Raw genomic sequence first — 21,394 nt, forward strand, 5'->3', positions numbered from 1 at the left:
CTAAAAGCAAGGAAGTTTTAATTTCTAATGGGTAGCCCCCCCCCCCCTTGCTCCCTATATAGGCGCCCTTGGATTCACCGCAAATATTCGGTCCTTCACAGATGTCTTTGTATATGAATACTGATAATCACCTGTTATTGCCGCCATTTACCAGATTTTGGACTTTCACAGAAACAGATATACTTAATAGAGAAGAACTAGCCATGAGAAAATTCTAATTCTTCAAAGAGTGCCGCAAATCGGAAAAGTTTGGAAACCCCTGAGCTGTATAACAGGAACAAGGAAATTCTGGCAGTGACATTCACTTTATGATTTTGAGATTCTTGTCTTCATTTATTTTTTTTTCTTTTGAATAATCTTGATTTAAAAATTAAAACTTCATTCTCTCAAATTGGAACACATAAACGGATTTTTTTCTTAAATTTTATTATTGTTATTTCTGTTTGAATATTTTCCGGGGAAAATTATTCAAAATTTTTTTAATGATAGTTTAACTCTGAACCATGCCAGTCCAGTTTCATAACAAACTTTTTAACACATTTTTAAATTTTTATTATTGAGTTAAAACTTTGATGGTTTAAAGAGATTAGTTAATTTAAGGTGTTTTTGAATTTTATTATTTAATCTATGTACAAAATAACTGCTCTACCATCATTGAGAGATGTTTTCCTAACATCGCGTCCATGGTTAAGCGTCTTGTAGAATTTGTAAATGTAAATTCCTTACATTTATGTTTCCAAGAGTGTCAAGAACTCTTGGCTTTTGTCGGATATCTTTTCATCCAGCAGCTCATTACTTTTTGCATTGAAAAAGGCGTTCCCTGTAACGCCGAAACACGTGTCTGCAGTAATCTGCAATTTATGCTTTTTGACGTTGTTATTTCTTACTTTAATTTTCACCAAAGAGGTATTTATTTATCTTATACTTAACGGTCTTAAAATCTTCAGCACATAGCTCTCAATAAGTCCATTGTAAATTAATCACTTTTATGTGTATAGCTACTACTTACATATTTTTTTTAAAAAAATCGAATAATTTTCTCTGAAACAATAATATTGGCTTCCTTGTAACGTGATATGTCTTATTTCAAGCTGTTTAAGAGAAGCTCAGTTTGTTATCACCGATTTGTCAAAATATTTGTAACTTCTTTGAACCAAAAGTCACAGTGAATTATAGCATTCAAATGATTTAACTTTGAAATGGTTCAAAGCATCTTTAATGAAATGCATCGAAACGTTAAAACAATGAAGATTCTAAACAGAAACTCAAGTACAGTATAACTTCGATATAACCGACAGCGATTTCATCAACTTAATGATGCATTTCACTGGTCCGGATTTAACTGTATTGAATGTACAGTATAACCCCGATTTAACGATTGTCAAGGGACTGGAAAAAGGTATTGTCAAATCAAGGATATCGTTAAATCGAAAAGCAGAGACATTCAATGCAGTCAAATCCTAATCAGTGAAATGTATCATTATAGTGAGGAAATCGTTAAATCGGGTATCGGTTAAACTGAAGTTCTACTGTATATGCCCCTTGATTTAACGATAACTTTTTCCAGTCTCTTGACAATCGTTAAATCGGGATTACACGTCATTTTTCGAACAGACGGTAACGTTTCTTCAAAAAGGCGAAAAGTTGAGATCAAAATGGGCAAAAACTTTGTTCGTGTCCACTTTCAGTGCGTATTTCTTGTACAACCTTGGACATTCTTCGGTCATCGGGCAACCGAGAAGCTTGATAAACTCATTCGCTTTGTGATTGGTGCTGATGGTCATCATGGCGAAGCCCTTGGCTTGTGGTAAGGAAAGTATGAGCTTCTTCAGCAAGGGTTCTGCCACTGCAGAATCATCAGCATAGAGGGGCCCAACTTGTCCAACCTCTTGGCAGCTCATCTTGATGGTACCGAAACCTACACAAGCGCCATCTTTGAAAGCAACAAATGTGTGACTGTCCGTTTCTTCGCAGTTTAGCCTGATGGCAAGGTCACGCTTGTAGCCGATGAGATTGAAATCGAATTTCAGCATGAGGGGGAGGTGGGCAGCCTGGTAGGGTTGAATGTCGACGCCTGATGGAACACTGTCTGAAAGGTTTTCTACGTGGACGCTCTCTTCAGTCTCGTTGACTAAATTAACGAAATCATTTTCAACCACTGGAAACCCTCCTCGATCTCTGTACAGCTCCAGTTTGCCTGGTACAGCGTTTAGAGCGGCGTTTCGATCACCGATATGTTCCAAACACGCATTCCACACCTGGAAAATAGGATAATACAAATAAAAGCAAAAAAACGAAAATAATAATCAATACATTTTAATTAGAAAAGTGTTGCCAAACCAGAATAACAACTGCAAATATGAAGATATAGAAACGTCTAACGAACGTTTCGGTACATTATGTGTGCCGTTCTCAAAGGTTGAGGAGTAAAACTGAAATGTTATCAAAAAGATGGCTTGTGTTTTTTTGAGCAATCACAGTGCTTATTGTTCTCGTTTGACTGTTTTGATGTCCTATGATTTTATTCCCCCCTCCCTCCCTTGGCAGCACCACCGTCGACCAGCCGCTCCCGATGCTGCTCCTCTTGCAAAAACCGTCTTTAGGTTGCGTTCATATCCTACATACGCACGTATACACACACACACACTCATGCCTGCACACACACACGCATACACACACATGCCCGGACACAAACACACACGAATACATATGCACACACACACACACACTCGTGATTGCAAAAAACATAACTTGAATTGAAGATGTCAAAATTCAAATTAATTTAATCTCTTTTTTTTTCTAATTATTTTTATTCGTTGACATCGGCTCATTAGCGTGCCTAAACGCGCGTCACGTGCTTTTACCTTTCCATATTTATGTTCTATCGGGTTATTTTTTCAACATGTTTAGACAAGAATTTTTAATACAGTGAAATCTCGTTATGACGAATACCAATACAAAGAAATATCCATTTCGACGAAATAAATTTTCAATCTCTATCCTTGAGTTCCGTTGCGACGAATTTTCCGCGACAACAAATAAAATTTGCAGCCCCTTGATGTTTATTATAATGTAATTTCACTGCATTTACTAATTATTTTATCTTTTATGCATTTAACAAAAATAACACAAAAGAGTCGTCAAAACTATACATTTTGTAAAATGCTACGTAAACTACTTACGTATTGCCTTCATGCGTTGGTAACATCCAGAGCTTAATTTTTAGCAAAAGAAGTACATGAACCCTATAATCTCCATATATCCTCCATGTAACCAGCTTCAATTTAGTCTGATATGCAAAAATTCATGCAAATTGAAAAGAAGTACAGGAGCTGAGTTTTCGTGATCTCCCATGCGGTGTTAATCCTATTAACTGCCTGACACAACTGAAAATTTCAGATGAAGTGACGTTCAACCTCTTTACAGATTAGCTTTTCTGAAACTATAGACTGCAATCATCTAGTGTGATATATCGTCGACGCAGGGCTAGATTTGGATATCTTAACCGTCATTCCTGGGATTAGATGGCTAAGTGTTGCTCTGAGGTAACGCTATGCTAATTTTGGATAGGCCACGCACGCTATTGATCTAATCAGTTTTATAAATCGAAAAATGTCTAGAAATTCACTGATATTTACGAAAATAATCAGTTCCACATGTCGTTTCCAATCGAAGTCGTCACGATAACGGCACACCTTTGTCCCCCCTCCCCCCCCACCACCACCACATTTTGCCTCTGAGTAAAAGCAAAATACTAATTTTTTCAACGCATTTATCGCGGCGATACCATTGATTGGTCCCATCTTGTAGCAGTTTAGTAGAAATATGATAGGAACTGGGATGCGGTGAAAAATTAACTAATAAGTCACTGGATATACTGCAGGACGAGTTATCGCGTCCCTAGTTTACAACAAAAATCTTGGAAGACGAGATATCTTGTCCATTGAAATTAAGGTGTTAATTGTGTAAAATGTAAGTTTTCAGAAAAATGACGGCAATTTTTTAAAAAAATTACTGTGTTTTAAATTTAGTGTTTTTTTTTCTTTTTCTTTCTTTTTTAAGGTTTTTTTCTTTTTTTTTTCTTTCTTTTTTTTTTTTTTTTTTTCGTTATTGGAATTTTTTTTGGGATCTGTAAAATCTTCTCCTGCAAGAATATCCAAAATGGCAGTACACTAAATTTAATGTCAAGTAAAACTAAAAGATAAAAATACTTTTGTGATAGCTTCTGTTAAGTAGTCGGGTGTTTAAAGTAAACCCTGCGTATGGTTAAAAAATTATTGTGAATTGCGGGTTTTAAAACTGATTCAATGCTTAAAAGTGTCTGAGCCCCGGTTTAGATGAATTGGTGTTTAAATTAATTTAGAACTGTTTAATAGTTTTTGGTAAAGTGATTGGTACGGTGAGAACTGAGAACATTCTAGAAGTTTTACCCAGATGGACCTTTCATAAAAAAAATTGAAAAAGCATCAACTATTAACTCGCTATTTTTTCTTTTCAAAGTCTCTAAAAATTGTTGACAGTGTTGCACGTCTTTTTCAGTACTTCATACACAATAAACAAATGACTTCGCTTCGTAGATCAGAACAATCTATTGACCAGATTATTTTACAGCGTTGGGGCAGTTGGAGCTCTATTCAATGAGTATAAACCAGATAAATTTAACCATGAAATGAAAGTAAGTAATGCAAGAAGAAGACAATTGTTCTTTCATATTCATTAAATAAAAGATTTTAAAAATCTTTGAAACACACTTAATGCAAGAAGTGTATTTAAGTACACTTAATGTTAGTGTGCTTTATGTAATGCAAAGTAACATTTTTGAAGAAATTAAGACAAGATTTTGGACGCGACTGAGCATTGTCTCCTTCCTTTAAGCATTGATTGCTTCACTAGCCCTTCAAGTAAAGTCATTTTCAGCAGTGCTTTAAGATTAGTAGAAGATGCAGAAAATATTTAGAGTTGAAAATACTTACTTGACACAGTAACGAAGTGTAAAAGTAAGAAATGTTCAAAAATTACTCTAGTAAATTTTTTTTTTTTTTAATGAGCTCAAAAATATTTTGCAGGAAAGCTCCAATGGTGAGAATAAAAAAAAATGTTGAGCTAAAAAACTTTATAAAACACCCGTGCGTAAATTTTTTTGTCCGCTAAAGTCGTTAACTATCATTTAAAAAATTGCTTTCCATTGAATTACCATGGACTGAATAACATAAAAATTTAAGTTAAGAATAATGGCTGAAGGATATTTATGAAACGATGAAATTCAAAAGCTCTTAAACAAATGATCTACGAAGTGGTATTAATTAACATTCTTGAAATAATTCTAGATTTGCGCAAAGTTTACGAAAGGTAAGGGATTGATTATAATTAATTATTATCTTCGCAAGTGGACGACTTTGAGTGCCTATCAAGGTTAGCTCTTTCTGAAACTCATAAAATAATAAATATATTTCTGTTAATGCTTTCATACATAAGAGAACTTTGGAATTAAAAAAAAATCAATTGTAGTCTGTGGTTATAAATGTTAAAAAATCACCGAAGGCATTCCAGCGACAATTGTGAGCAAAATAAAGCTTCCACCGTAAATCAATCCTGTAGAAATTCGCTGTGAAATTTTCAATGCCTGTCAGACCTGAACAATGCAAGTGATCCGTTGGAACCAGCACATCCAGTTCCTCTAATAATCATTAGAATATCCTCTTCATTCACATAACTTTTATATGAAGCTGTGCTAAAACTACAGTAAATGACTTACTGCAAATGATTTTCAATATATGAAGAGTAGAATATTCAGAGCATTGCAAGGCACTTTCTTTCGGCTTTCACACGAATTGATTTGTCAACCTCATAAGGTGGACGGAGAAAAGATCAAGATTACTGGTCACCACTCGACTCGGTTACGACCAAATAAAAGAAGGCGGATAGCGGAACCTGAAAGTATCAATATCATTCGACTCCCGGTTACCACTTATTAAGATACATTTTAACATTTACTTAAAGTGATAATTATTATGTTTTAGTAGCTATTGGAGAAGCTAATTTGTACTTAAGGTTTTTTGGGAGGGGATTTGACTGAAAAAATGGTGACTAGAAGGAAGGGGTGACTATCACATCTGCTTCTACACGCCATGGAAAACTAAAAAAATTTCCCAATCTTGATCTTTACGACATAGGTTTTGGTTGGTACTTTTTAGAAAACTATATTAAACCTCTTCGGCTGATTTTACTTGAAACTCATGAATTGTTATCTATTTTCCGATAAAATAGAAGTAAATATGAAATACTTAACAGACAACCTATTATCCATATTAATTTTACATTGCTAATTTGGAAAGTAGATTTCGAATGATATTAAATATATTATCATTTGCAAAGCTATATTGTATTACGTGTTTACCTTGAGTCCAAGACCTAATCCTCGATACTTTTTTCTGACTGCGTAAATACCAAGAAATGCTAAGTCTTCATGATGCACAACAGAACAACAGACAGCTAGAACTTCCCCTGAAAGTAAATGATCATATGACTAAGACCATTCCATGATTGCTTTAATATTTTTCATTACAAATTTGATGCTCAAATAAATAAGGAACAAAGCTAATAAATTATTTTACTGACTGATAGTTAAGAATAACTTTATAATGCTAATTGCGAAACAATAAGCACCTAGTATGAACACAAAAACAATGTCATTGCAATTACGAGGACTTCTCAACTGCTTTTAAATTTCTCATTTGTGACATCTTTTAGAAATAATTGGAGTGATTCAAAATGCTTGAACATTTCTTTATCAATAAGTTTTTCACTTGGCGACGCTCGTCCCGTAGTTAATACAGACGTTGACACAACGCAAATGAATTTACTGTCAGATTGCTTAAATACTATCAAATAGTAATTTTTCATGACGACAATCTTAAAACAATCGGCAATCTAAACCAAGTGCAAGTGTTCTTGTAACTAAAATTACTTTTAAAATTTAATTGCTCTCTGCACCGATCTCGTATTATCTGCCCCCAGATACTGATTCAAAATTTGTTTAAATGCCATATGGACAGTATCTGCCATGGTGGACAGGCAGATAGACCGACAGACCGAACAACAAAACCTTCCCCATTTCATGAGTCAAATTTAAGTATTTTTTTGCTTACTTAAATATTTATAAAATTAAAACATTTAATTATTTTTTGTTTTAGGTAAACTTTTACGGGATATTAATCCGCTTTTCATGCTTTTATTTACATTCAAGGATAGAGTTTAGGCCAAGCTGAAAACCAATTTCTTTGCCATATCAGTTCATTGCTTAATTTTTCCCCTTGAAGAACTCAACGTGTCTGTCCTCTAATTAATACAAATTAATTAAATTTTCAAATGCATAGAGAAGAAGTATACCTAAACGTGTATTTAAACTAAAATGCAGAAATCATATGAGGCAGTGAGAAGCAAAGGGATGTAAGTGGCAAAATTAAAAATTTGTAGATAACCAGTGCACATGGTAGGTGAACCTCTCCTCTGTCTTGGGGCAAAAGATGCTACTAGTAGCCCTGGTAGTTGCTGCTACACAGCATGATTTAAAAAAAAATTTCAATGAAAGCCTACCTAGGATGTTATCCTTAAACGCGTTTTATTCAAAACTTCAAAATGTCCACTTACATCCCTTTGCTTCTCACTGCCTCAATACTCAACTACGGTTTTTCAAAGCAAAAAAAAAAAAAAAAAAAAAAAACTGCTTCTCGGATAATACCGTGGAAAAAGCTGTGGCTTCTTTTCTATCTCATGAATCGACTTTTCTTGTGTTCTATTCACTTGTCTAGCAAATTTAAACGGTTCCGCTCAGACATTTTCTGTGATTAGCAGCAGCTTACAATCGAAAGGTGTTAAGAGTTCTTAATCCCATACTTCAAGCATCTGTGGTATTCTTTTGGTGGCTACAGGCGGTTGAAGACTATGCTCTCACGAATTTTCAGTTTCAATTAGTTATTAGTTACTCTTTTTGCGGCCCTTTTTATGATTTTTTGCCATTTCCATGAATTCATGTTTCTCACTAGTAGCCGTCGACAATTAGCTAGTGGGCTAGTTTGTGATTTATTATTTATTCTTTGGTTCATTTTATTATTATTATTATTATTATTATTATTATTATTATTGTTATTATTATTATTATTATTATCGTTGCTTTAGTTATTTTATCTTCTATCTGCAATGCTAATTTCGATCCATTCGTTCACTTTCTTCATCGCACAAAATCAAAATGTACAGAAATCAAAATACTACTCTACTATATATAATAACATTACAATTGAGTTCATTATTTTTTAATGCAAATTAGAAATGCGAGAAAAATTTTCCTTCCTTCCCGAAAGGTGGAAAAATTAATGTAAAAATTTCTACTGGTGAATAAAAAAAACAGGATGTCGATGAACAACAGTGAGTAGAAAAATAAAGTCTTGGAAAGAAAAAAATATGAAATAAATGAATAAATGTAAACAAAAATAAAATAATACGCGATTTCATTTCCGATAAAAATTCAACTACAATTGCACACAAGTTGAAATACAATGACGAGTTATATTGAAATTTAAAAAAAATATACATACATTTTTTTTTTTTGAAAATAGTATAAAGTAATGTAATTTTTACTCTAAGTTACAGTTTCTGCTCTTTATCAACGACTTTCGTTACAAAATGCTAAATGGTTTTCAAAAATATTGGACGTTTCCAGGGAAAATAAAATAACAATTTAAATTTCTTTTCTTGTGGTAAGTTTGGAATTGTTTTAAACTTTGACGTCCGCAAGGGAGTGAGAAAGTGTTTGCAACAGAAATACAGGTAGCTTTTTTTTTTATTATTTTATTAACAAGGCGCGAAAATATTCTTTGACACTTTTGGAGTGAAATTTGTTTTCGGGGAGTTAAATACACGAAAGCAATTAAAGACCAAACTAATCGTGAACTCTATAAAAATTACTAATTATCTAAAGATGAAATTAAAATTAGCAGAAAATGAAAAGACATAATAATCTTTTGATTTTTAACATTTTGAATGTTTAATATTTTTTATTATAAGAAATAAATAAATAAGTAAAAAAAAGCAACCTATGGCAGTCGCGGGACTGTTCGACAGAAGATTTGATTTTATTAAATAACAAGCTTGAGCCGGCTAATGTTGGATTGAAAAATTTAACTGTAACTGAAACTTGATTCCATTTCTTCTTTCAATATACCTTCGTGTCTCTACTAATAATAAAGCTAAAAGTTTGTCTGTCACCTGTTACGCGAGTAGGGCCAAGACCGTTCTGTTGATTTTCATGAAATGTTTCTTTGAAAATTCGAATTTTCTTCTTTTTCTATTCCAATTTTAAGTTTATTTCTCACATGCATTTGACAATGTGGGGCTAGGGAACAAATATTCCATGCACATTTTTTAAATTTAAGAACATTCGAAAGCTTGGAATTTTCTGCATGATATGAAGTTTGTTTGAAGTTTCTACGAGCATTAGGAAACTGTAAGAAATATTTTAAGCAAACCGGAATCCAAGACTTACCTTAATCAAGCCAAAAAATTTTAAACGATTAAGCTCAAGAATAAAATAAAACATTAAAGATAAATAGGATTTATTTTCGAAACGGAAATTAACTTTTTGTTTCATTGCTCTGGTTATGTATTTTGAATCCTATGTTCATTTCGTTTACTTTCTTTCTTTTTAATATGAGTGTTTCATTTAGCATTTTTAAAAAGAATTTTTAAATTGAAGTATTTTAAGCTTGCGTTCGACGACCTCAACCGGTAGCTACCGGTCGGTTGATCACATGACAGCAATGACGCAATGACGTCAAACGAAAAACACGTTTATACCGGTTGAGCTCGTCGAAAGCACCCTTACTGTTCAATAAAAGTCGTTTGCTTTTATTTTCTAGTTTTGATGGAATCATAATGAGTAAATTATTCATTAAAGTAAAGTTGTTGCAAGGTTCTTATCAAAATGTTTTTTAGAAAGATCATTTTGCTTTTAAATCTAGAAAAGAAAACTGGAAAACCTCTTTTAATACTTTTTCAACCCTTCCCTTGGTTCCCGTGAGTAGCAATTTTTTTAATGATTTTATCTTACTTTATGTTTTTAATGAAATATACATTGAATTATAACAAAAATTTAAACATATTTAATTGTGTGGTTTTCCTTTATTACTACTGGTTATTTATACTGCTAATATTTCTTTTGGCATAGTAAATAATTTTTTACTTTAGTTTATTCCTTTAGGAAGTATTTACTTTTTCTGTCATTTAAGCGTTAATACCGTTAACGGTTTGAGATTTGAATTATAATTTACTGAATGTATTAATATTAAAGATAACATTTCTTTACAAACAAACTTTTCTAATGGATTTTCTTTCATTATGCTAAACAACTTTTCTGAAAATCACAAATCTAAAAGTTGTACTACTTCCTGCCCAATGCGGTAAAATTTCAATTTGCATCGGCAGAAAAATAACGAAAGTAATTTTTTCTTTACGTATCAAATGGGCAAGCATTTGAAAAAAACTTATAGATTTCTCGATAACTTTGAAGGCGTGATGTGCCAAATTTAGTGATAAGATACGAGAGCATTTAACTATGTTTTTGTTTTCTTTTGCATTTTTCTCGCAGAAAATAGTTGCTGTTATAATAGAGGGGTAAAAAACTGGTGGTTGTAGTAGAAAAATTTTCATTCTGCTGGAAATATGTAGATATCTTGCGAACGTTAAACAATATTAATGTAAGCCTAAGAAGAAACCTAGAAACATACAAAATAGCCTTTTAATTTTCTACCACGGACAGGACAGTGCGGGTACCTCTAGCTATTCAACTGCTAGCCAATTGCGTAACAAAGACTTCACTCTAGATGAATTGTTAAACCAGTTAACATGAATAAAGCACTGCACATGCGCTTTGAAGGTAGCAGGTGGAACACTTTTTTATTTCGTTTTTTTTCCAGTTCACTCCAGCCGCCAACGTTCGATTAGAAGCATAGCTTCAAAAATGAGAAAAACATTCTTACGTAAGTTTCTATATTTTTTTATTGATATAAAACGTAAAAATACGTTAGACAAAAATTTTGAAGCATATTTCCGATTTTGAATGTGAAATACACTGGCAGATGGGTGAAAATATATCCGGTTAGTAACTTTATATTTTATTATTCTTGAATCACGACCTATATATTTTGTCTTATTGCACATTTCAAACCAAACTGAGCTATTGTAGTCTAAAACTGTGGGAGTAATAGTTATGCATATTGAATTATAATTTAATAAAACTTATTGTACACAAAGATTTAAATTCATGAAGTAACGAAAGGAAAAGCGCGTTTAAACTATTTCGTTGTTGTGCTGTGCCAGATCTAGGCTGACAATTTTGGGGTGCATTGCTTGACTTTTCCAGTTGTACTGTAATTTGGCGTGAAGGCCTACCTTCCACAGTACTCGCATGTCATAAAGAGCCGTTTATAAGATATGCAACCATTCACACACAAAAAAAGGACAAGGACAGGAGAGAGTGCCCGAACTGGGGTTTGAACATAGGGCCTTCCCATCGCAGCCGGACTTAACTGATCACTAGGCAAGGCAGCCGGCTAGCCATTCCGTTCTAAAGTTAATTATTGCTTGACTTATATCAAGAAACTCTCAATTTTAATTTTCTCAAAATGTTAGTAATGAGCTTTTTAATTTATGAACGCATTTGAAAGGTTGTGAAATTCTAAGAAAAAATTTACTATGAGGCTTTTTAGTTTTAGGAAAATGCTCTAATGATTATAATTCATTTTTTCATTGTTTTTAAGTTAATTTGTTAACTCTAAGTAATAAGAAACGATACTGCAATTTGGACAAGTTGTTTTTCCTGCATTGGTACGGCTCTAGCAGAGAAAATTCTTTTACAGAGTTTTTTTTTTTCTTTTGAGAATCAACATTTAAAAGTTTTCGCAATAAAAGATGTCGCCTTTAAAATAAAATTACGAACGCTCTAAAACCCTCATGTGGCGAGAAATGTACGGGGTACCCGGAATTTTCCTCTCAGCTTGCCGCTCAACTGCAAAAGTGAGTCTATCTTTTAAGTATGTTCACAATTAGTATAGTAATCTTTTTATTTTTATCGCTCGTATCTACATATTTTTACCGCATGTAGAAACAAAGCAAGCAATGGATGACAAGTGTGCGAACGAAATAAAAACAAATTATCTCGTATTTATTTATTGTAGTTATTATTATTTTTTTTACATACACTGAACTGATTTTGAGTTCAAATCGATTCTCATATTCAATCAGTAATGTTCCCATTAATTTTTCTGAGGGTCTACTCCCATTAATCCATTATGCACAATATGTGTATTTGATCATATATATATAGTATGTCATAATATGAAAATTTATGAAACTTGAGGGTATACGCTATATGTCTAAAAAATGTTTGAGAGTATACGGCGTATATGGAGTATACCCTATGGGAACACTACTATATCCATTCCATTATTCCATCGTTAGAAAATAGGGGGCAGTATCTGTAGAAATGAGTGTTTGTCAGTTTCAATAATAGCTTTTGATAATAATTTAAGGGGGAGGGGTTATTTCAAATGTCGGTGAAACTGGGGACAAATCAAAAATGTGCAGCTACTGCCCTTTACCTTATACCTATTCCATGTACAAATTCTTCTTGTATTCCAATGCACAGAAACGAGTCTCCTTTCGCGATTAGTAAGTTCTCTTGGGAGGAGAAGGCCATGAAACTGCTTATCGTAGAGTGCCAGACCTCTGTCTACTATTTTTAGCTGTTTAAAAGCCTGAAATGTTTACAAAATGATAGTACATGCTGTTTCCTGCGAAAAATGAGGTGATAAGGGGCGCTGGGTAAGAGGGGAAATGTATTTCCGTAGCAGTTGAACAAATAAATACCGGATGCTTTTGATTCAAAAGAAAAGAAGCCAACGGCAAAATTCATTTTTTCCAACAAAGGTACTCAATGTAATAAATTATGACTGCAATAGCAATGAGAAATCTTTAGATACCACAAAACTTTTTCAACTTCTTGCAATAAAAGTACAACAATAAGATGTTGCCCACACTCACCGTCTCGAAATACTTAACTGTAGCAGGAACAAATTCAGATAATACTTTTAAAGAAAGTGAAAAAAAATAATATATTGGGTAGGGGTGAATGAATGATTAATCACAATTGCAATTCTGCATGCTTCCCTTTTATGACAAAAAAAAGTCATAAAAGGGAAGCATGCAGTTCTTTTTTTTTTCGTGCTAAAAGCAGCATTATTAAAATAGTTTAACTGACGTTTTAAGCGTTTCGAGTAAGTAAAAATTAAAAGAAGTAGAATTTTCGATTCATTATCTTCTTTAACTTATGATTCTTTTTAGAACTCGTATCGAGACATGCACTTCAACAGTAATTCAGGTCTTCAATGTTAGTTTCTTTCCTCATTTAAAAAAAAAAAAACGAACTGATATATGCATCACATGACTTCCTTTTACACGTATTTAATGTTATTTCCCCATTATTGCAATTTTAATTTTATCCAATAGTTAACTCTAAATGTCACCAACAGTGACCAAATTAAAACCTGATTTAAAATATAAAAAACCGCCAAATTTGTCGCCAAGTTTGCGAGAAAACTTGGCGACTAAAAGACTGGCGATATATCGCCAAGTGTCCGCAAAAAAATTATAACACCACTTGAGTTTGCATCGAAATTAACAATGATCCCCCCCCCCCTTAAATAAAGGTTCAAAGGATCCCTTTAGAAATACCCGAATGCAACCAAAAGAGGAGGTTTACAACTAGACTCCAATAGGAGTCTACGTACCAAATTTCAACTTTCTAGGATATACCGGTCTTGAGCTATGCGACATACATACGTACTTACGTACATACGCACATACATACGTACATACAGACGTCACGAGAAAACTCGATGTAATTAACTCAGGAAACGTCAAAATGGATATTTCGGGCTAATATACGTTCTTAGGTATATATGCACGTGTGGTCGGGTCGAAAAAAAAAACTCAGCATTCATTCGGGGGTGTGCAAAATGGAAATTAAGATCAATTTTTGGGTGAAAATTTTTTCGCGAATACAATACTTCCTTTTTTTTTGTTAAAGGAAGTAAAAAGATTTCAGTATCAAGATCGCTTTTTTTTCTCTTTGCCAGTTTTAGTAGCGGACGTATTGAAATAAACGTGAAGAACGATTCATTACAGAAACCGGTAATGTATATAAAGCTTGAAGTATTTTTCTGCTGCATCTGTTTATTGATTAAGCTGTTCGTTACTCTACAGTACTAGAGAACCTCTACCAATAATGCCGCTCGGAAATTAAATGTTCTCCTATACCCGGGTATTGCTTCCCCTTGAAACCTTATCAAGTAAAGAGAAATATAAAAACTCAAGAGTAACTAATGTGACGCCATTCAAGTCAGAATATGATAAAAAAATATTGTATTTTTTTGCAGGTGACTCTTTTTTTATATATTAAGGCTTTTTCTTACGAATTAAATCTTACAATTTCAATTTAGCTGGCATAGGGGGAGAAGGGGCACGTTATCCACTTTTCTACTTTTCATTTTTTATCTTCTCAAAGCAGTTCAATTTTCTACAGTAACTTTCACTGAACCTTTCTTATCATCTCAGATTGTTTTTGAAGATTTCGAATTGATTTGCTTTTTATACATTAATTTTTTAACGGAACCTTAAAAAGTGGACCAACGTGCCTCACGCGCAGGGTGCGTTGGTCCGCCTCACGGGGCACGTTGGACTGCATTACGAAAACAATTTCTGTTATAATTTTGGTGGTAAATACTATCCAATATTGTATAACTAACTTATTTTCTTTTAAATATAAAACTTATTTTCCTTAGAATAAAAAACATAAAAGTTTAAAAATCAATAAAACATATTAAATTGATTTTAATTGAGGAATAATCTTTAATAATAAAAAAAACAGCAATAAGCATTCGCCATTAGTACACAAAATTGTGTGAAAAAAATATAATTTTGTATTTTTTAAAAATCAAAAAGAAAAATTAGTTATTGCATAATTATGAAAAAAATAATGCAGATTAAAGTTAACAAATTATTTGTTTAATGATATCTAGAAATATAAAATTTCTAACTCTTGAGCAGACAGTGAAATTTGGAAGGATAATACATATGTTACTTTTATTCAAATACATCAATATTTGCCAGGGAGAAAAAGCTTTTTTTTTCTTCATTGCATTGCATGAAACAATACCAAAAAGAAAAGAATTCTGCTATACTAATATCATATATTTCAAAACTAGTGCTACCTGCACGGCTTTGCCCGTAGCAGAAAATTAAAAGACCATTTGGTTTGCCTGGTATATTTACAAATAATGGAGGATGAATTTCTCGCCAATATGCTATGTTACTTTGCTCGCCCACGTTACGGTAATTTACTCGTCCACGTTGTGGTAATTTGCTCTTCCACGTTATGACAATTTCCTCCGGTGGCCAATTTCCAATGGTGGCTTAAAATTGGAATAGAAAAAGAACAATATCGAATTCTCGAAAAAATCGCTTCGATGTGCTAACTATGCTACGAACTAATTCTGTGCCAAATTTTATAAATCGACCGGACGGTCTAGGCGCTATGCGCGTAACAGACATCCAGACAGAGTGACAGAGAGCTCCAGAGAGACAGAGATCCGGATTTTAAGCTTTATTTTTAGTAAAGAAAAAGAAAGTGCAATAAAACTGACATCTTTAAGTGAGTATATCTTAGTGTTCTATATTTGAAAATGTAGAAAATGAAATCAGATAATCTTAAGAAAAAGTATAGTTTTTTCTTCTTTTAACCAATTATTTGCTTTATTTTGTTTCCATGTAAAATGCTTGTTTGGCAAAAAAAATTATGTTTAATAGAGGAACTTGATTATAGCATGTATTACATATTTTACTTCTATGCAATTGTCTGCAAAATTTTACAAGAATATTTGAAAATATAAATAGTAAAAAAATGGAGATATGAAATAAATCTTTGGTAAAATTAATTTAGTATAATTTTTGTTAAATAATTATACCTTTGCTTTTTTTACCCAAAGCGTTTATTATTATCATTTCCAAACATGTGTAACATGAAATAATAATATACTAACACTTAGAAAGTCATAATTAAACAGGGAAAAAAGTTATAATACTACTTGGGGTAGGTTGGTCTGGTCCAACGTGTCCCGCTGAGAGTTAAACCAACGTACCCCACGTTCTAGGTCTGAAAAAAGGATGTCATATTTTTTTTCTTCGTGAAAAAATTAAAAATAAACTGCAAATAATTGTGAACTAAGTAAATTTACTTTAAGAAAGAAGTTCATTATTTTTTTCTGCAATCTTGATGAAATTCATTGTAAAAAGTAAAGTTGCAGTTTTCTGAAAATTACTCAGCACTACTAAAATAACTCTTTCTGGAATAAAATTTGTTCAATATAACTGCACCATGTGATTTCACTGTAGAATTTGTGGGACCGTAGAAGCTATTTGTTAGTCATAAATTAAAATAAAAATATTAATAGTATTAAAATAATTGAAACCGGTCTAACGCATCCCATCTCGCACCTGGACACGACAGTACATACTTGGTATTTTTATCTTTTTAAATAGAGCTTTCATAAAGAGATCATCTGATTGCAGCCAGAAAAAAAAAGTACAGACTTCAAGAAAAAACTCGTCAAACTACACTCAAGGGGAGTCTAAATAGAAGTTTCGGTTGCTGATATGATTTGCATTTACGCCACAAAAAAAAAAAAAAAAAAAAAGAATCGCATAAAAATTGATGTGTAGGTGGTTGGAATGGAAATTTAAGTTGCAATTTGATCGGGAAGTTTTGTGTGATATCTTTAATTTTTTGTTTTACAGAAAGAAGTAAAAAGTAATATATGTATTATGATTACCATCTGTAATAATAATATAAAGCTAAAGAGTTTGTTTGTTTGAACGCGCTACTCTCAGGAACTACTGGTTCGAATTGAAAAATTCTTTTTGTGTTGAACAGTCCATCTATTGAGGATGGCTATAGGCTGTATAACATCACGCTATGAATAATAGGAGTGGAATTGCAATGAATTGAAATTAACTCAATAATAATCATGATGCATTTTTTGTTGCATCAGTAGCTCAAACTTCTATTGCCCGACTAGCTCAGTCGGTAAAGCGCGGGGGCAGCAACACTAGGGTCTTGGGTTCGATACCCGACCACAGACGGGTAGATTGTCATCATTTACTACCCAGCTCATTTAAAATTAATTCATTTGCTAATCAAGTGTCTTCATATAATATTTGTTGATTTTTTTTCTATTTTCTTATTTAATGGAAAACATTAAAGTGGATAAGGGTGTGTAAATTTACAATACATTAATACATTAATATATATACGTATTTATATATATCAGAGCGTGATGCACTTAAAATAATTTTTTAATACATTGTTGTCTTTGGAACGCGGGCGAAACCGCGGAGCACAGCTAAAAATAAATAAAAGAGGTATAAATTGTTTGTCAATATTGTTACTGACCCAGGTAACGCTGGGTATGTTTGCAAGTTAAATATATACCAAGTAAACTAAAACACATCGAATGTCCTTTTTCCGTCCAGGGACATCCTTCGACCGAAGAGAGTTTTCCGCATTACGGTCAATCGAGTCGGGAGCAAGAGCCGTTCTAGAATTCATCTCGCATAGTTCGAATTCTCAGAAACTGTTACTCTATCGATTTGTCTTCGGAGGCCCCCTTGTCGGAATCAACCCCCCTGCATTTTCTGGTTTCCCGGGGCGTTCGGCAGCTGGGGCGGAGCAGACATTTTGTTAAAGAGAATGCATGCCGCAGCTGTATTCTAACTGGCCATAATGTTCGATTGCTGCAAAGCTCCCGATGGCTAAAGACAATAAAATTTTACAAATGAAGAATAATTTGGTTTCAAAGTTAAATATTCTGAAGTCAAGTTGCAGATTTGAGATCAAAATGCATAGAATAATATAAATAAGCACATTCAACCAAACTTCGATTATACTATAATAAGTGATATGTTCCCATCAATTTTTCTGAGGGTATACTCCCAGTAATCCATTATGCACAATATGTGTATGCGATTATAAGGCGTTGATTTATTAAGTGTTAAGAAATATGAAGAAGTAAGGTTACTTGTAAGAAAATGTGGTTAACATACATATATTATTTTTGCTTTAGGAAAGTTTAAAAATGCGAAGATAAAACCTGATTTTAAATGAAAATTCTTGAAGCTTGAGGGTATAGGGTAGACCGGGGCACGTTTAAGCATTGGGTACGTCTACGCAGTGCCCATTTTTCAAAACGAGTTATAAATGGAGAGCCAACAGTCATACCAGATTGATGCTACTTCCTAGCAAATATTCTCACTAGTTTTTAAGTATCAGTCGAGCTTCAGTTTACCATGCAGACAGGAAAATCGGTTTTCTACTGAGCCGAGTAAAATTTGTGTTGAACGTTTTGAAGCTTATTGTGAATAAATAATACTTTGTTAAAAACAAATAAATATATGTAAAAAAAGCAGAATTTTATCCTTTTTTTTTTGTGAATTGTATTTATACGGACAGAAAAGTAATTAAATTTTGTTGCACGTTAAAAATAAATCCAAACTTGCCGACGGGGCACGTTTACGCATTTTCATCGGGGTACATATACTCACGTTCTTACTGTGTCTTACCACTCTGTCTTACTTCTAAACGGTCCCCGGACGCTTTTTTCGCTCTGCACTGTCTCAAACCTTTAGTATTTTTACGTTATTTAGTTTTGAAAATAACCATTATATTTTAATTAAGTAACAGATTTGTATCTCGTCGTTCTCATAGCTTACGATCATATAGTGTTGTCTTCATGCATGTTCAGCTTTTAGTTTATACACTATTCAACCTGTAATACATTTTCCTTGGTTTAAAGATGGTAAGACATTACGTTTAAAACACTAATAGAACCTCGTTAGATGTCAAAATAATGAAAAGGCTTATCATTATTTTGACATCAAACGTGACATCCTAGTGGGGATAATCCAAGTATTTCTCCCACTAGGCTTTTCACATCGTCACATATAGACTACTCCTACTGAGACCATTTGAAAAAGTAAGATCAAAGCTTAGAAATCCGGAAAAGGTTGTGAGCGTCCTCTTTTTTTTTCCTAACTGATACTCCAAATAAAGAAGCCCTCAGACAAAAGTAGTTACAAGATACAAAGAAAAAAAAAACAAAATGGACAGAACAAAAAAAAGGAGAAATTAGTTTAAAATTTACAAATTTCTATTGAAGCAGAAATAGAAGACATTAAAGAAAAAAGTATGAAACCAAAACCTGCGACAGGGAAACAGTTAGCGCACTCTGTAAAAAGAAAATTAATGAACGATTCTGCTTACGGAAGTAGAAAATTGTGCTTGCATCTATTGTTTGAAAGCACACAACCAATCGAAAAAAGGACAAGACAGGGTTCAATGTCTTAGGTGTTAAAATGCTGTCCCATGACAAGTTTGCGAAAAGGAATAATTTATTTTTGCTAATTAAATCCAACAGTGATGAAGAAGATGACTAAATAGTTTCTGTTTTTAATTAGCAACTAGCCCTATGATTTTAGTTTAGGCTATAAAATGTTCTTTAATTAATTATTTGTGATTTTAGTATTTTCAAAGTATTTTAAGAGAAATAAAGCATTTAAATTTGGTTAAATATCCATAGCACTTGGTATTATTTTTATTATGCGTAAACGTGACCGACTCGATGCGCAAACTTGCCCCGTGTTCGGGGCAAGTTTATGCAACTGACTTGGACTCAAAAACATTTTTTTACGGTTAAAAACACAAGCTGAGCAACAACTGAATATACAAATTTTGATTTCATTAAGTGTATAATAAAACCACAATGTCTAAAATTTCTTAAGTTCAAACATAAAAATTAGAAAATTTATTAAAAAAATCCTCGTAAATGTGCCCCGGTATACCCTACGCTATAATTCTAAAAAATATTTGAGAGTATACGGCGTATATGAAGTACACCCTATGGGAACACCACTGACTATTATCGATTTATATGTCCGTCAAATACCGGGTATCCATTTAATTTAGGATTTTTCAGTGTAGAAAGGAGAGTTGAGTTTTTACGTTCCTGCGTTTTTCCTATTTTCCTTTTTTGTCTAGAACAGTTTTAAATCAGAAAAATTCTTGAAGTTGAAATTGTTTGCTGCAGGAAGACTTCTTTAGGCTCTCGTGGAGAAAAAACGAGAGAAAGAGAGATGGAAAGAAAGAAAATCCTCCAGATTAGTTAAGGCTTTTACAGTATCAAAGCTCGTTCGATCTGCTTTTTAATAAACCTTACCGTAAAAGTAAAAGGGAAAAGAAAACAGCACGAAAGAAGGCCCAATGCTTCTTAAAAGTATTGCAGAAAACAAAAAAAAGTCAAAAATAAAAGCAATCAAATCAATATTGAAAATTTGTAAATTTTAAAATAAGATTTTGAGACGAAGAGAATGTGTGTGTCTGTCGTTCGCCCCCCCCCCCCCCCCCAGCAGCTTTCGAGAGACACACACAATTCCAATTCAAACAAACTTTTCTTTTGTTCACACGATCTCAGTGAGAACACTTAATTCCCAAATTTAATTTTGGGATTTAAGCAATTTTTCATTCAATTTTGAACAGTTTTTTGAAAAATTTTATTAATAGCCTCAACGGAGAAATTTAAGGCAAATATAGAGTCCGGAATTAAAATCAAAATCGCTTCGTACAAACTTTGTTGGAAGAAGCTTTTAAGGGAGAACATGCTCGAAAACGAACGTTTCAAATGAACAATTAAAGAAAAAAAAAAAAAAAGATAGGAAAGCAAGTTATTGCTTTACGGATGTGAATGAAACTTGTCTATAAACATTGGCGTCACTGAATGCTAATGCATTACCAAAAAATCCAATTTAAAAAACCGAGTAGATCCTATCGCAATTTGTGATTAGGAAAAACGTAATTTGAATTAAAGATCGCAAAACTTACTTTTTTTTTTTTTTTTTTTTGCTCTTGTTGCTTATAGATTTTTTGAGGACATCAATGTAATGTTATCCAACAAAAGTAAACAAACTCCCCATTTGCTATCTAATAATCACAAGGTGAACAATGAAGCACGTAACTGATATCAATCAATCACAAATACAATAAGACGTCAGGTTTCGAAAAACGTAACTCAAGATTATCAGAAACAAATTCAAGCTAATGTAAGCTCTTTTTTTTTTCTTCTAATAATTTTCTTTTTGCTTCACATTTACAGAATTATTAAAAGAAGTGACATTTTTAGGTTTGCACGAATATTTTGTTTTTTGATTAATTTTCATTAAAGACTACAACTAAGAT

General features: G+C 32.8%; 2 protein-coding genes across 2 annotated transcripts in view; one reads left to right on the top strand and one right to left on the bottom strand.

Moving 5' to 3' along the window:
• Positions 1 to 1,447: 1,447 nt before the first annotated feature.
• On the bottom strand, positions 1,448 to 8,019 carry LOC129216654 (uncharacterized). Its single transcript, XM_054850871.1, has 3 exons — positions 7,986 to 8,019; positions 6,398 to 6,504; positions 1,448 to 2,258 (listed from the first exon to the last, which is right to left on the bottom strand). Exons 1-3 carry the CDS (start codon positions 8,017 to 8,019, stop codon positions 1,629 to 1,631), a joined length of 771 nt encoding a protein of 256 aa, XP_054706846.1. The 3' UTR covers positions 1,448 to 1,628.
• Positions 8,020 to 11,008: 2,989 nt separating this feature from the next.
• The window catches only part of LOC129216146 (uncharacterized), a 17,010-nt gene continuing 6,624 nt past the window's right edge, over positions 11,009 to 21,394 (top strand). Inside the window, exon 1 of the mRNA XM_054850303.1 lies at positions 11,009 to 11,033. The gene's annotated coding sequence lies outside the window, so the exon portion shown is untranslated. The remainder of the gene's footprint in view (positions 11,034 to 21,394) is intronic.

Source organism: Uloborus diversus, chromosome 2, assembly GCF_026930045.1.
Source record: "Uloborus diversus isolate 005 chromosome 2, Udiv.v.3.1, whole genome shotgun sequence".
In the NCBI taxonomy this organism is placed as follows: Eukaryota; Metazoa; Arthropoda; class Arachnida; order Araneae; family Uloboridae; genus Uloborus; species Uloborus diversus.